Here is a 15,873-nt window from a genome sequence, read left to right as displayed (position 1 = left end):
CTCGTAAAGCTTTTGACCTAAAAATATTTTTCTTCCTTCGGTAACTCTTCTGAAAACCAATTAAATAATTAACCAATTATTTCGTATAATTTGTTATTATTTAGTATAATTATTCGGTGCTCGGACACGGTAAATTAAATGACCATGCGCGTGCGTAAAACTTGTTGAATCTTAGTTTCCGTTAACCACGGGACCGCTTGTTTCGTTATTTTGAATATTTAAAACAAGACAAGCAATCACACCACCGACGGAAACTTTGATATCGAGATTTAATAAGTTTTACACAAGCGCATAGTCAGTTTATTACTTCTGAGCACTGATTTATACAAAATAATTAGTTTTATTAATTTTCAGAAGAGTTCTTATAAAATATATATATTTTGGAACAAGAAAATTACGAGCATTTAAATCATATTTTGAAAATTAAGCAAAAACTAGTTTTTAACTGGAGAAAAAAAATTTACAAATCTCAATTTTCAACCAAGTTATGGTTGAATATCTTTTTAGCAAATAGACGAGACAATTTTAGGATGGTATTTCAGGAACGAGCATTGAAAATCCTTCCGAAAATTGTCTGTATAATTTTTCAACGATTTTGGTAAATGAAATTTGTCAAAAAATTAACCAACTTTGCTTCAAATTTATAAATTATTTTCTCTAAAATTTATGAAGTCAAATTAACTGATTTGATGAAGCTGAAATAAAGCTGCAAATTGAGTATTTTACTATGCTCTACGTATAATACATTGTCTAAAGATTTATCTTTCTCACATCATAATAAGGCATGGGACTTTCTGCTCTACATAAGAACTATTATCTTCAGACATCGAACATCGGGTGTTGAACAAATACTGAGGTAAAGCAAATTGATTGTTTGTCTTACTATCTTAACAAAAAATTGTGCGTGGTCTGAAGACTATGCGAAGCATTTATTTTTATTTTACGATTTAATGTCAAATAAAGAAGTCATTTTTACACTTTCATTCGTGTCTGACATCCGATGTCCGATGACTAATTATGTAGGAAGTCCCTAACAAGGATGAAAGGGATGAAAACTGACCTGGAAAAATTATAGAAAAACTGAGCGCAATTGATGAAAATAGCAAAACTAAATAATTCCACGAGATTATGATTTCATCAATCAAAAAATTGTAAAAGTTAAACATTCCCATATCAATAGAAATTGAATATCTGCGTAACGTTTTAATTTGAATTTTATAGAAATGATTATGTTGAATCGTCAGTAAAATGAACTCACAGTTTTTCCTATTCAATCAAAATATTATTTTTGATTATAGAGATACATAGTCAAATCCTCTTAACATTTTATTGTTATGTAACTCGCTAGTACAACAACTTTGTGTAACAGCTTTAAACTGTTTCTAACTTCTTTCTAACTTAAATTCATTAATCAACATTCCTTTCAAATGGAAAAATTGTAATTGATACTTTATAAAACACTTTTGTATCGATGTGATATTTCAGAATATTGAAAATGTAAGAAAAATAACAAAAATGTCCCGTAGCTCGAAAAAATAATTTTGCTTGTAACTGCTGTAAAATTTGGACTATTACTTCAAACAGTTCGAAACTGTAATGAATACTTTATACTTGATTAGTGTTTAAAAAAATATATATCGGTTAATTGTAGCAAATATATTTTATTTTATAATTATAAATCCACATACCCACTTTTTCAAGTATTTTAATTTTCTATACTATACATGATAAAATAAAAACTCATAATTGAAATGACAGATTATTTTTTGTATTATAAAAAAAATATTAGGCCTAGCTTTTGGAACATTTCTTGCATATGAAAGCATACAACTCTAATTATTTATTATATTATTGTTAACACTTTCTAGCCATTTTGAAGACGTGCTCCTAAAATTATCTAATTCACTTTTTTTCTTAAGAAATTAAAAATTAGAAAGATTGTCCGCATACACATGAAAGATCAGTAACTGACGTAAGTACGGCCCTCTGAAAAGTGTTGTATCCATAAGTATGGGTTATTTGTCAAATATCCAGAAATTTCAGCAATACTTTAACATAGATAATATATATCTTATCCTAATAAGAATGGCTGTGTAAAATCTGTAATATAGATATATAGGAATGAGTTATCTTTTCAATAACCAATAATTTTAAGTAGTCCAACACTTATCTTGATTTATAAAAAAATCTACATCTAGGAAATAGTTAATATTAAAGGTTATTCCAGAAAATAATCAGTTTCTATCAATAGTTCTTTTATTATTAAGAGTGTGTTTCCCCTTGTCAGAGTGTATATATCCCGCAAAAGTGTAGATCAATCTATGTTATAACTGTTCTTTCGGGTACGTCGATCGCGTATTGCTATGATAATGAAAAATAATATTTATTTTTTAACGGGTGTTTATAATAATATTTTGATTGGATGGAAAATTGCGCGTGATTTTTTGCTAACGATTCAAAACATTCATTTTTATGAAATCTGTATTAACACGCTACGCAGATTCAATTTCTATTGATCTGGGCATGTTCAACATTTGAAATTTTTTTATTAACAAAAATTAAATTGCACGGAAGTTTTGCTTTCTTTGCTAATCGCGTACAATTTTTCTATAATTTTTCATGGTTACTTTTCGTCGATTTCGCAACGAATTTCTCCATCGTTATATAACAATCATAGAAGAATTTAAATTAACAGTGAAGCAATTCAGTAGAAAATTGATGAAAACCGTTTCGGAAAATTATAAAATCTCTGCTGGTCGTTAACAAAGATAATCCGATTAATATAATTTCACACAATTTGATTTTCAGTAATAAAAATATTTAAAAATATACATTAATTATGTTATCGTTTTTTAGAGGCATATTTTTCTCCTAAAATACACATCAGAGGACCCTCGTACTTTATAGCTAATAATTGAATATTAGATAAGAAAGTGAAATGTGATGGACTCGTTATAAAATTGATAAAAATTATATTTCTAAAATAAAATTGGATCAATATCATTTTTGTTTGAGAAAAATATACAGTTGCCATGCAATGTTACTATGAAGTATGAATATCCTCCGATGCATATTTCGAGATGAAATATATGACCCAAAGAAAAAGTAATGAAACAAAAATTACGCATGCTTGTTATCATATATTATGATTTCGAGATCAGAATAATTTATAAATAATAATTTTTCATTAATATTTGAGAGTGTAATATATTATAGTACGTTAACTGTATGGAGATTAATAAGTCTCCATGATAATAACAATATTTGTAGAAGGGATATATATATGAATTATCACTATATATATAGTGATAATTTTCTCAAGAGTTCTACCTTATATATCGATCATTTCCGTGGTACCGTCAGTAACTTCGGTATTTCTCTGACGTTGACGGAAAATCATTATTTATAAATTAATAAAACATCTGATCACGAAACCAATAGCGTAGAAAAACTACACGTGACTTTTGCTAATGATACGTTTATTTCTGTATAGAAACAGTGTCTAAACGTTATGCAGTTATAATGATGTGGATGCTTAGGAGAGGGGGGGTTAGTTAACTTAAGAACTTTTTTTAATACTAAAAATGAAATTATGTTGAGTTATTATTCGATTTTACTATCCATGCTAACGACGCTCAGTTTCCCTATCAATTTGCTGGAACGATTTCCGTTGATTTATTGCTGAGTTCTTTGAATGGTTCGCAACATTCTACTTGCATATTTGATTGTATACCTTAAATTACTTGTTTATATTTTCATATCGGCTAATTCGCAGTGATCTCTCAAATCATTAAACGTTATCCAAAGATATACCACTGCCAAAGATGAGTAAGTAGTAACGCATTGTTTAAATGCACCAAAAGTTTTAACAAAAGTTGTTATTAATTATATTTTACTATTACAAGTACGTGACTTACCAAATGTTACACACTATTTGCTAGAAAATAGATAATTTAGTGCATGAAAAACATCCGAAGAAAGTGTAATACAAAAATTATCAATTTTTCTTAATATATTACGTTTAAGGGAGATAACCTATAATATAAATTTGGTAGAGTAACAGTTAAAAAAAGAACTACTTGCGAGAAAAACTAATCGCTACTCTGATAAAAATTTTAGGCATTTTAAAAATCTTAATATTTTATTTTGTTGTAAATATGAATAGTTATTGAGCATTTAAATTAGAAATATTTACAAAGTATTTATAACTTTTGATTGTATATATTTTCTAGGTTCATTTAAATTAAAATTATGTCCAAATGTGAATAAAATATAAAGATGAAAATATGGTGAGATGGATGTATAGACGTTGGCATGGGCTCACAAACACTGGAAATCTTGCGCCAGGGTATCTGGGCAAGTCTTACAGGAGGATGGTTTTATGATCCACATCTAGATGTTTTTTCTAATACATTTCATCTCTATGTCTGGCTATTTTTACTTTGTTTGCCTTTTACCATTTACTTGGTAAGTTGTACATTTTTATATTTTTCTTATATAGTGTTATAAATGTGTATTTTTAAATTTATGGATTATTACTGTTAATTTTTGAAATGATCTATTTTGCAGTATTTTCCTCCAACACTTTATGTGTGGCTTGCTTACTGCTCAGCTATCGTGGTTTTATTTGGTACCATAAAATGCATCAACCATGCATTGCACTGTGTCTATGATACAACAGAATGCTTGGAGGAACCAAATCAAAATGTCAGCCAGCAAAAGTTAGAAAGTGAAAAGAAAAGAGATTCAAGAGTTAAGAGAAGAGAGCAACCACAAAACCAAGATTTCCATGGCATCGAGTTGCAAGTATTAAATGGTATATTGGATTTGATGTAATAATTATAAGTAGTTTTTATTGATATTCATTAGATTGATACTTTTCAGGAAAAACTGATACACCACCAGTAGAATGCTCATCCCGTAATTCATATATTGAACCTAATGCACCCAATGCAGATGCTGATAGTATAACGTCAGATTATACAAGAGAAAAACCCAATTCAACTATTAATTTAAAAGTTGAGATACATAGAAAAAATAGCTCGGAAAGTTCTGAAGAAGCTACTCAGTTGAATAAACCAATTGTTACTAGTATTAATGTACACGAGGCTGAACTTATATCTGAACGTGATCATGAACATCATTACAGAAGTAGAATCTATGGTAATTTTAAAAATTACAGTTTAACAATAGATTAAATTCATTATAAATCTATGGACGTAAAAAATTTTATATAAATTAGGTAAAGGTCGCTCTACAACCAAAAAATTTAGCAGACATGCATCAGAGGATTCTAGATCACGTTATTCCAAGTCAAATAATCTTGGTAAAACAGGTTCAGAAAGTCAGATTAAGCAAACTAGTTCTATGGAATTGGAGCATCCAGATGAGTATCATTATTGGAAATCCAATCAAAGTGTAAGAAGTCTAAATTATTTATTGAATTACTACAGCTAGAAAGTTTTTGTATAAAGATTACTACTACCAATCTGTTGAAACAATAATTGACTTAGCAATTTTTTGACTATATATAATTATCAGATTTACTGTAGTTGTAAAGATACTTCATACACTACTGTGATTATAGTCGATAGTAATGTCACCAAACAATTACTTAGAACCGATTTCAATGATTTTAATGGAACTTGCGGAATATATTCCTTAAGAAAAATAAGTTTAACTATTTTATTTTTTTTATAGTTTTCTTGTAAAGAAAGATCTTGATAAGACAAGATCGAGAAACACGAGTATTTTTATTTTTTATAAGAAATAGTTTCTCAGAGTTTCATTAAAATCATTCTCCTGTAATAGCTATCTGGAATTATTTTAGCCTTGTATTCATAAATTTCAGTAATGAAATAATAAAATTAGGATTAAAATTAAAGATAATTCGAAATAACTGAGAATATTTTTAATTTTTTACAACACGATTCTGTTTTAAATAAGCTTTAGTAATTATGCTTGAATTGTTAATTCATTTTATTTCATATCTACTGGAAGAAAGATTGATTTTCATTGAAGTACAATTTTTTAAATTTATCCACTTGCCTAAACTTTCGTTTAATTTTGTATGGTGTACGATTTTTCCAAATATTTAAAAAATTTCCTAAATTCAATAATTTGCTGACTCGCCATGCAGCTCTGTTGGTGTCTAGATATATTGTTTGACTCTAGCCTTGCTTACAAAAGAAGTAGCAGGTTCAAAGATACGGTCTATTACGCACGACAAAGAAAAGCTCATAAAAACAACAAATGTAAATAATAAAAATAAAAGTGGATGTTTAATAACAATCAGTAACCATAATATTACAAGAGTCTTCAGCGTGAAACTTGTCCGTTTCAATAACATAATTTATGTTGGTTCAACAGGTTATATCGAAAACTCCACATCAGCAACTTGTTCATCCTCAAAGTCTTGAGACAATAAGAGCTTCAAGTAAGGTGACAAATTCAAATGATGACAATAATTTGCCATTGTATCCACAAAGCTTGGAAACAATCAATGCTAAGAAGGTAGTAATCAGGCTTGTTTGTTTGTTTTAGCTTTTTCAAATTCAAATTTTTATCTTTCAATACAGATTCTTCCACAAAATACTTTGAAACGTAATCAACTGCAATTATTGCCATATCTCAGCTGTGGCTCTGAAATTGTGCATCCAATTGCTGAGCAGAGTGATGAGCAAATTACAAATGAAAGTTCTGGGCGCTTTCAGTTGCAAGATTCTTATAGTCCATTACTTGATCGTCAAGAAAATGATGATAGATTTGTAAGGTAATGCACGAATCATCGCTCATATCACCCATTTTATAAGTTGAGAAAAAAATTTCAGATACATCGTAGACACGACCGTGGACAATGATTCAGCTAATTCAAGAGACGCTCTGCTGGAGGAATCGAAACCCACAATCAAAAGACGATACAGTAATACAAGCCAAAGTAGTTGGGATTTATCCGATAACGAACATCAACACAAAGACAAGAAGCAAGTGAAATTGAAACAGGGCGATGATTCGGTTAATACTGGCAGTATTGTTGGCATAGACTGGCTCTTTGAAAATGGCGAAGGAGAGCCATGGACGAGCAAAAGTAAGTGACTTCACTTGATTCTCACATATTCATTAATAATTAGCACTACTCTTAAAATATGAGTATAAGAGCAATTAAACGAATTGAGACACTGATGAGAAAACGTTTTATTAATGTTGTCAGTTTTATGGACTTCGCAGAAATCTGACGATACTGATGCTTCCGATAGTATACAAACAGCTAGTACAGATTGTAAGTTGATAGTAAAAGTTATTAGGTAATGCTAAGGGGAATAGCATGTTGCCATCGAATTGTTGCGAGTCAAATTAAAGTACGAAAACGGTTTATAATATTTTGTCGCTGTGGTTCGTAGATCTGGCCAATAAGGAGCAGCCTGACTCGGGTTCCTCTAGCACCACGACCCTTAGTCTAGAGAACGAGGCGAAGTGCAAGCTGTTGCCCATCGAAGTGGAGAGCAAGCGGCAACAGGGCGCAATACCCAAGCAAAGCCGATCGCGCTCCGCCTTCAACTGTAACCAAAATTGCAGCAGCAGCACGGGGGGCCAGGCAAACAACGCTGTTGGTGGTTCCTCGGAGGGCATCGCCAGTGGCAACTTGACGCTCTCGCCTATATCGCAGCTGCTAGAGGTTGTTCAGGAGCCGAGTGGCGATGGCCTTCAGCTTGCGTCGAAGCCCAAGAAAAGGATTAGTACTGCCACGAGAGAGCGCCGCCAGAGAGCCAATGCCGCTACCGCAGTTGCTACGGTCACCGCCGCAGCCACTGCTAACTTGTCCTCCGTGACCACAGGCTTTTCAGCGCCGAATCAGTAAGAAGTTGTCTCATCGCACGCTACTGCCAAAGCGCTCATCTTACACTTTCTCTTCTTTTTCAGTGTGGACGTTATCCACCGGGGTAATAATCGAGTGGTCACGCGTCAAGCGACGAAGCAGCAGCAGCAACATCACCATCACCAATATCATCATCACGGTTACCATGGTCACCATCAGCAACAGCAACAGCAACTGCAGCAGCAGCCACCGCTGCTGCCGCCGCTGGAACTCGAACGCGAGCAGGAATGCGAAACACAAGGCGTTGGCGGTGGCTCTACTGTCGAGATAAACATTGGTGGCGGTTTGTTGCCCAATCCTATGCCATCCTTGCTTGCAGCTCTGCTCAATAGCCATTCACTGAGGACAACTGTGAACGGCAACATTCACGAGTCGCAGCAGCAGTCACAGGAGCTCAGGTTGATTAGACCATCTGGCAACGACGTGCGTCTGCCTCGATCCCGTTACAAGCGTCTTCACAGATCCGGTCGAACCAAGCGGCGACCACGTACAAGTGCCAGCCTTACCAGCAATCAGTCCCACTCGGTATTGCCCGTTGCTGATTAGCCAGTCCTTTCTAATGGTATCTGAACCTATCCTCTCACAATTTTTGCAGCACCAGCAAGACCAAGAATTCATAACGCTAACGCGCTTCCTTTATCACATCACTACTAATCCGGAGACGCCTGAAGACTCTGTACATTACTTCCGAGATGATTCGGGTAGATGGTTGGCCTATACTTATGATGAGAAAGCAGCAACAGCGGCCGCTGCAGCCGCCGCAGCCGCTGCTGCCGTCACCACTGCCGCTACCGCAACCAGTAGTTCTGGCTTTGCAAGCGCCGTCTACCAGCACAGCCCTAGTGGAAACAGTCCCCTGATCGACATGCAAGCGTCAATCCAGAATCCCGCGTTAATGTTCCCGACGCAAGTCAGCGGTGGCAGCACCAGCAGCAGCAACAGGCCAGCCCTGCCTAGTCTTGAGCACACCGAGAAACTCATCAATAACCTGATTCGCCAGCATCTTAGTCATCAGAGCACTCGTTACGAGGCGAGTTACGGATTGCAAGACAGCCAGTTACCAAACATGTCCAGCAACAGTTGCAGCAGCTTGTCGCTCAACTCAGCTGGTACGAATCGCCCTTCCTGACTATAGCCTTGTCCCACGAACTGTAATCAGCATCTGAATGCTCAAATTTCCAGTGAACGTCAGTGGATCTGCGGCAACTACGGCAGGAATGGGCATAGCTACCGCACCAGCAGCGGCTACGGCTGCAGTTGGGGCGCAGGGGACAGCCGTGGCGACAGTGGCTTTGAAGGCACAGAACACCCACGGCGTGTCGGGCGCTCTTGGTTTCGAGCTCGGTCCGAGCTCGCACCAAGCAGCTTTGGCCGTTGCTCCTGGTATCAGCGACGCTACCGTCGGCCAGCGAATACCGCCCTTTCGCCAGCTGCTCATGGACTCCCTCACTGACCGAAACCGCCGACTACAAAGTCTGCTCGGCAATCTCGACTCGGCCAATGGATCATCCACCAACGGATCGAACATTGATGCCCAGGGCAATCAGGTGATCCATTAACATTTAAAAACACACAAAATGATTATGGGTACTGACGTCTGCTGTTGCTCGTGTGTCGTAGATACCCGTAATAGCGTTGCCGATGCATCAAGAAAATCTCTCGTGGAACCGCTTCATCAACGAATTCATTAATTTCGATGATCCTAGTCAACTAAAACTGAAATCAACGCGTCACTATTACAAGTGGAAGATTGGTAGCTTGCCACACGTTAAGATTCGGTTCGATCGACTGTCGTTGTTGGCTCTATTGGATCGCAATCTAACTGCTGTAGAGACCGTGATAGCGACAATACTAGCCGTTGCCGTCGCTGGACTTGGGTTATTGATTCTTCAACAGCAATTTTACAGGGACATTTTTGCGTTTCTATTCTGCTTTGTGACCGCCGGATGTCAATATTCTCTGTTAAAGTCCGTACAGCCGGATGCCGCTTCACCTACTCATGGCTTCAACCGTATTGTCGTTTTCTCAAGGTAAGGGACGAATTAATATTTCGCGCCCGAGTGTGCTTATCAGTTAAATATCACTTTACGTTCGCAGGCCTATTTATTTCATTCTGACGGCAAGCTTGATCTTGATTCTGGACTTGTTCTTGAAGAATGATGCCTTTAAGGACTCAGATTTTCGGATCTACGGGATGCAAGTGCTCGACTGCAACGTTCTCGCACAGACTCGCAATGTTCTACTGATTTTCTTACTCTGTTTCCCGATAGTTTTCTCGTTAGGCCTCTTTCCTCAGATCAACACTTTTCTCATGTACTTGTGCGAGCACATCGATATCCACATGCTTGGCGGCAACGCCACAACCAGTCTCACATCATCGGTTTATTGCCTTTGTCGAAGTATCGTTACGGTAATGACCCTCTACGGCTTCGCTTACGGAGCCCTTATGGAGCCCAAGTCTTCACAGCATATACTCTTTTCGATTTTCGTGGGCTTGCTCGTGGCCATCTCATACCATCTTTCAAGGTCATCCTCAGATCCGAGCGTCATATGGGATATAGTTAAGACCAATTTGTGGCCCCCAGAGGTATTAGTGGAGGAGAAGCAAGGGCAGCAGCAAGTTATTGAGAATTCGAACAAACAGCAGCTGCACAAGCGCAACAAACAACAGCAGCAGCGACAGCAGCTCGCGTCGAAAAAGAAAAAGGACATGAAGATCGTTGTAGGCGAGCAGCAGATGTCGGACTCGGAACTGTTCGATCCATTGCCCCAAAAGTTGCGCTCCACGGTAAAAGCTAGGTTAAAAAACGACTTGATCGCGTGCTCGGTTATCGGTATACTATCTTTCGGCATCCACTCTTCGACCGTATTCAGTGCTCTGCAGCCGGAAATCAATCCAGTGCTGTGGGCCTTCACCGGCTTTTTCGGTTTACTGCTGCACTACGTATTGCCGGAGCTGAGGAAGCAGTTGCCCTGGCTATGCCTCGCACGGCCCGTACTGCGCAGCTTCGAGCACTCGCAATTCGAAGGTAAGTTGGTGGAGAAATTCACGAGAAATGCACGGTCATTAACGCTCTGTCCGGCATCTGTTGCAGTGCGGGAGCCCGTTCGTATAATGTGGTTTGAAAAGATCTACGTGTATCTATGCTTCTTCGAGCGCAATGTGCTTTACCCGTTAGTATTCCTCGGAGCACTGACCGAGTTCTCGCCCAAGATCTGCCACAAGTTTGGGCCAAGCTTGGGCACCCTCGTGGTGGTTGTGTGTGGCTTGAAGTCGCTGCGCTCAGCTTACTCGGACTCGAGTACGCGCTACCTCGTGCTCGTGTTCGCTGTGCTGCTCTTCTGCAGGGATTTTCGCGAGCTTAGCGAGACCTTCCTTCTCGATTACTTCGTCATGGCCATCGTCTTCGCCAAAGTGCACGAGTTGCTGCTGAAGATCCGCTTCATCGTCACCTACATTGCGCCGTGGCAGATCACCTGGGGCAGCGCCTTCCACGCCTTCGCCCAGCCATTTTCCGTACCGCACTCGGCTATGCTCTTCCTCCAGGCGGCCATATCCGCTCTGCTGAGCACACCGCTCAACCCCTTGCTGGGCAGCGCCATTTTCGTTACCTCCTACGTGCGACCAGTCAAGTTCTGGGAGAGGGATTACAAGACTAGAAGGTAAAACAAGTCCATAATTCGAACGAATGAGCGAAGCTCGCTCGGGCCTCCAATGCCGTACCTGTACTTGCCACCATTACCGCAGGGTGGACCACTCTAACACCCGTATGTCGCTACACCTGGAGCGCAATCTCGGGGCGGATGATAACAACCTCAACTCGATATTCTACGAGCAACTAACTCGCTCGCTACAGCACAGCCTTTACGGGGACTTGGCGCTAGGTCGCTGGGGTAACGTGGAGCAGGGCGACTGCTTCCTGCTGGCCTCCGACTACCTCAACTGCCTCGTGCACGTGATTCAGCTGGGCAACGGCCTCGTCACCTTTCAGTTGCGTGGCTTGGAGTTTCGTGGCACCTACTGCCAACAGAGAGAGGTCGAAGCCATTTCTGAGGGCATTGAGGACAACGACAATTGCTGCTGCTGCGAAATGGGCCACTTTTCTCACCTGCTCAGCGTTAATGCTGCCTTTAGGTATACCGATGCCAAACAGCACAATATGAAGCCGATTTACCTGGCGATTTTACCTTACAGTCAACGATGGTTAGCTTGGGAAGTGGCCAGTGCAAAATATGTTTTAGAGGGCTACTCGATATCCGATAACTCCGCCGGTTCAATGCTCCAAGTCTTTGACTTTAGAAAAGTTCTGGTCACCTACTATGTGAAGAGCATCGTCTTTTATGTACTCAAGTCGGGCAAGCTCAAACACTGGCTGGACAATCAGGAAATCGTGGAGGCACTGAAGCTGACTTCGGAAAAGAACTTTGTGGATCTGGACCCAGTGTTCAATATGAACATCGACGAGGACTTTGACTTTAGGGCAAGCGGTATTACCAGAAGCAGTTTTTGCAACGTATACCTTGACTGGATACAGTTTTGCGCTACCAAACAGGACAAGGTTGATTCAGCTTACTCAATGGCGTAACAATCGGCGGCAAACTATTACGACCTACAAATTAATCTCTTGTGATTCCTCTTGCAGACACTCGAGAGATCGCGAGACTCGTGCCTCGTCTCGCTGTGCTTGGCTTTAAGCTTGCTGGGGAGACGTGTCCTAGGTGCAGCTTCTCATAATACGGTGTCCAGCGTCGAATTCTTCCTCTACGGCTTGCACGCATTATTTAAAGGTCGGCCGCGCAGTTCCACTTGCGATTGCAACATAAGGGTAGCACTTTCTCACCAGAAGCTTGTTTCGATGCCTCTGCTTTTAGGAGATTTTCGTATCACGTCCGTACGCGACGAGTGGGTCCTACATGACGTTGATTTACTGCGCAGCGTAGTAGCCAAGGGCGTGAGGATGGCTCTCAAGCTCCACCAGGATCATTTTATGAGTCCCGACACTTACGAGGAGGCACCGGCCCTTTACGATGCCATCGACAATCATGATCGCAATCTCGTCATCAGCCACGAGGCAGATCCTCTCTGGAGAAATGCCATACTTAGCGGTGCACCTAGTCTTTTAGCCCTTAGGTATGTATTGATAATCAATCACGACTTGATAATCAATCGCCGATAAACTGCATTGCAACCATGTTTAGGCACGTACTGGACGACGGCATTGACGAGTACAAGGTCATCATGCTGAACAAGCGCTTCCTCAGTTTCCGTGTGATCAAGATGAATCGTGAATGTGTTCGTGGACTGTGGGCTGGACAGCAACAAGAGCTGGTTCGTTGTAACAACCTTGAAATGTAATAATACATTCTGCTGATATGGAATGCCCTTAGGTGTATCTGCGCAATCGTAATCCAGAGCGCGGGTCTATCCAGAATGCGAAACAAGCTCTGCGGAATATCATTAATAGCTCGTGCGACCAACCCATTGGTTATCCAATCTATGTGTCACCTTTGACCACCAGTTATGCCGAAACCAACGAACAACTATGTTCTATCACTGGTGGCCCGCTCAGTCTCGCAGCCATAAAAAATAATGCGTTAAATTTATGGCGAAGGTCTGAATGCCCTTAGTTATTTTCTGAACGAACGATATCGGTGTCATTCATGCTTGCTAATCAATCTCGTTATAAAACAGGGTGAGGAGAAGATGCGGTCAAGGATGTTCGTCCGGTGGCACAGGATCGCAGGACGACGGCGGATTTGGTAATGATGGAATTTACGCCATGACCACGTACAATGTTCATTCGGGTAAGGATGTCGGAGTAACACGTGAAGTTATAGGATATGTATTCAATCTTTGCGTATACCTGCCCTGTAGCCTACAGCCAGTCAGGTCACAACACTTCGGGCTCGCAATCGATGGAGTCAGGCTGCCACGTTGGAGGTATCTCGAGCGTAGCAGGTCGGAGTTCGCTTGGACGGGGGGCCAATACTAGCTCCGCCGCAGGCAACTGCAGAGGTTCGCTAGCTTCTGTGGGCAAGCCGACTAGTTCCACGCTCGCCAGTCTAGCTGGTTTGTTAAGCAGTGGTGATGTGAAGTCCGAACCTAAAAGCGAGACTAGTTTCAGCAACCAACCAGTCGCCCATCTCGGAATCAAACTTGACAAAGACGAAGTCTTGCAAAGAGTTCGAGTGAGTGCTTTGCTGCTTTTACCCTATTTTGGTTCTATTCAATCGATCGCTTTCAATTGACGCTACTCACAACAATCGACAGATAATGGATCCGAATCACGTTTTCGACGCTATAAATCTGGGAAGACGTATTGATGTGATTTGGCCAGATGAGAAAATGCGTCAAATGGGTGGACGCTCCGGCTGGCAACATTGGGTTCCAGAGCGTGGTATGGAGGGTTGCGTGGTGCACCGTTGGTTACCGAATCATCGCGATCCAAACCGTCGTTCTCACGTCGACAAAATTATTCTCCTCGTAAAGGTCGAAGACAAGTATGTGCCTATTGCCGAACAAGGCGTACGGGATCTCGGAGCCGAGGTCTAATTTTTTTATTATCTTTTAATTTTATTTTCTAATTCTCGTCCGGCTACGATATGTGTATACATAAAATAATATTTTCAAAAAGATAACGCGCACATTTAATAATCTTTTTGATGATTTGAGTTTATTTAAAATTTCTATTCCTGTTCGAGTTATTAGTCTCCCAAAAATTACCAGATTCCCAATCAGTTTAATGCCATCGCATATGATCCGTTACGCTGTTGCTACACTATGTAACTTCATGTACTTAATTTTGACGTTTAAGTTACTGGTTAGTTGCAAGGTGCATAGACAATTCAATTACCGTTACCGGAAAACATTATAAAAGTTTATATCAAATCATCACTTTCAATGAAACATGCATTATCGTTATGTGGGAAGAAGAAAAAAGATTTTTGTTTAACTAACTTGCAGTAAATATAAATTAAATAGTGTGCTGTATTATTTTGAAAAAATAAATAACACAATAAACAAATATAAAAAATAAATGTATTATCGTGCAGAGAAAAAAAAGAGCATAGAGTAATTATACGTTTGTATATTGGTTAATTTGTTTTTGAAAGATGTAAATAGCTTAAACACTGTTATTTTGTACACTTTTCTTACTTTTCTTAAGCTATTTTTAATGCCACGAATTTGTAAAAAAATAGACATAAAATGAAATATTACAATTTAACTACTCCGTTGAGCGCACGTTGACATCATATATGGGTCGATATGTAATAATATGTTCTTTCTCAATTGAATAATTGTAAATAGACTTATTTGAAACTAATGTTTAACATTTATTGACATTCGTCATTTCCATTGTGAATACATTTTTGAATGTAAAGGGAAATTTTCAAATCTGTCAACGAAACTATTGACATTTGAATTTAATAATATTTAAAATTTTTTATTTTTTTTTCGTCTCCATTGAAAAATTTAGAGATTATCTCACGGGAGAATACTTCGGGCGCAAAATGTTTAGAGAAATAACCTAAACTGCGATAGGTCAATTATCTTGATATTCAACTTACACCGCATGTGCGGAAATCCCAGTACTCAGTAACTATATCATAACGGGGATGTTATGCACACGCGAACTCCTCGCTCAACAGTTTGTAGACACAAACTAAATTTTCATATTCATAGTACAAAAAAATAAACAGAATTATTTTTTGTGCCTTGTATACTCAATAAGATCGTTTCGTTTTAATTTTTCGGATTATATATCGTTTAGCAATATAAACAAAACTCGTTTGGTATAAAAAAATGCAGATAAATTATATTTAAACGGTAATGCACTCAGTTTTTAATTAAAAATAGTAAAAAAAAGTTTTGGAAATCTTAAAATGGGACTTAAAGTTTACGTTTAGACAAGGCAAATATTTAAAAAATGGAAGAAAACATTAGCATATATTAAAATCATGTAATGTAATGTGAAGTATTAAAATGTAATAAATAA

At 38.7% G+C, this 15,873-nt stretch overlaps 1 protein-coding gene across 3 annotated transcripts in view; it reads left to right on the top strand.

The window, feature by feature from the left end:
• The window catches only part of LOC131674393 (pecanex-like protein 1), a 16,995-nt gene extending 1,122 nt beyond the window's left edge, over positions 1 to 15,873 (top strand). The window contains exons 1-26 of one of the 3 annotated variants that reach the window (XM_058953044.1): positions 3,496 to 3,697; positions 3,776 to 3,828; positions 4,233 to 4,467; positions 4,570 to 4,816; positions 4,885 to 5,163; positions 5,243 to 5,418; positions 6,370 to 6,513; positions 6,579 to 6,772; positions 6,831 to 7,087; positions 7,211 to 7,279; positions 7,401 to 7,854; positions 7,921 to 8,401; positions 8,472 to 8,985; positions 9,059 to 9,423; positions 9,497 to 9,906; positions 9,974 to 10,905; positions 10,972 to 11,539; positions 11,625 to 12,011; positions 12,072 to 12,435; positions 12,520 to 12,664; positions 12,749 to 13,007; positions 13,076 to 13,205; positions 13,265 to 13,488; positions 13,569 to 13,681; positions 13,752 to 14,065; positions 14,148 to 15,873. In XM_058953044.1, coding sequence (XP_058809027.1) covers positions 4,315 to 4,467; positions 4,570 to 4,816; positions 4,885 to 5,163; positions 5,243 to 5,418; positions 6,370 to 6,513; positions 6,579 to 6,772; positions 6,831 to 7,087; positions 7,211 to 7,279; positions 7,401 to 7,854; positions 7,921 to 8,401; positions 8,472 to 8,985; positions 9,059 to 9,423; positions 9,497 to 9,906; positions 9,974 to 10,905; positions 10,972 to 11,539; positions 11,625 to 12,011; positions 12,072 to 12,435; positions 12,520 to 12,664; positions 12,749 to 13,007; positions 13,076 to 13,205; positions 13,265 to 13,488; positions 13,569 to 13,681; positions 13,752 to 14,065; positions 14,148 to 14,429 — 7,461 coding nt within the window. In that variant the 5' untranslated portion in view covers positions 3,496 to 3,697; positions 3,776 to 3,828; positions 4,233 to 4,314 and the 3' untranslated portion in view covers positions 14,430 to 15,873. The other 2 variants (XM_058953043.1, XM_058953045.1) reach the window with 2 other exon arrangements.

This window comes from Phymastichus coffea, unplaced genomic scaffold (assembly GCF_024137745.1).
Source record: "Phymastichus coffea isolate CEN01 unplaced genomic scaffold, Cenicafe_Pcof_1.1 PCOF00239, whole genome shotgun sequence".
Classification (NCBI taxonomy): domain Eukaryota; kingdom Metazoa; phylum Arthropoda; class Insecta; order Hymenoptera; family Eulophidae; genus Phymastichus; species Phymastichus coffea.
The sequence above is the reverse complement of the archived record's forward strand: the minus strand, read 5'-3'. Positions and strand labels throughout refer to the sequence as shown.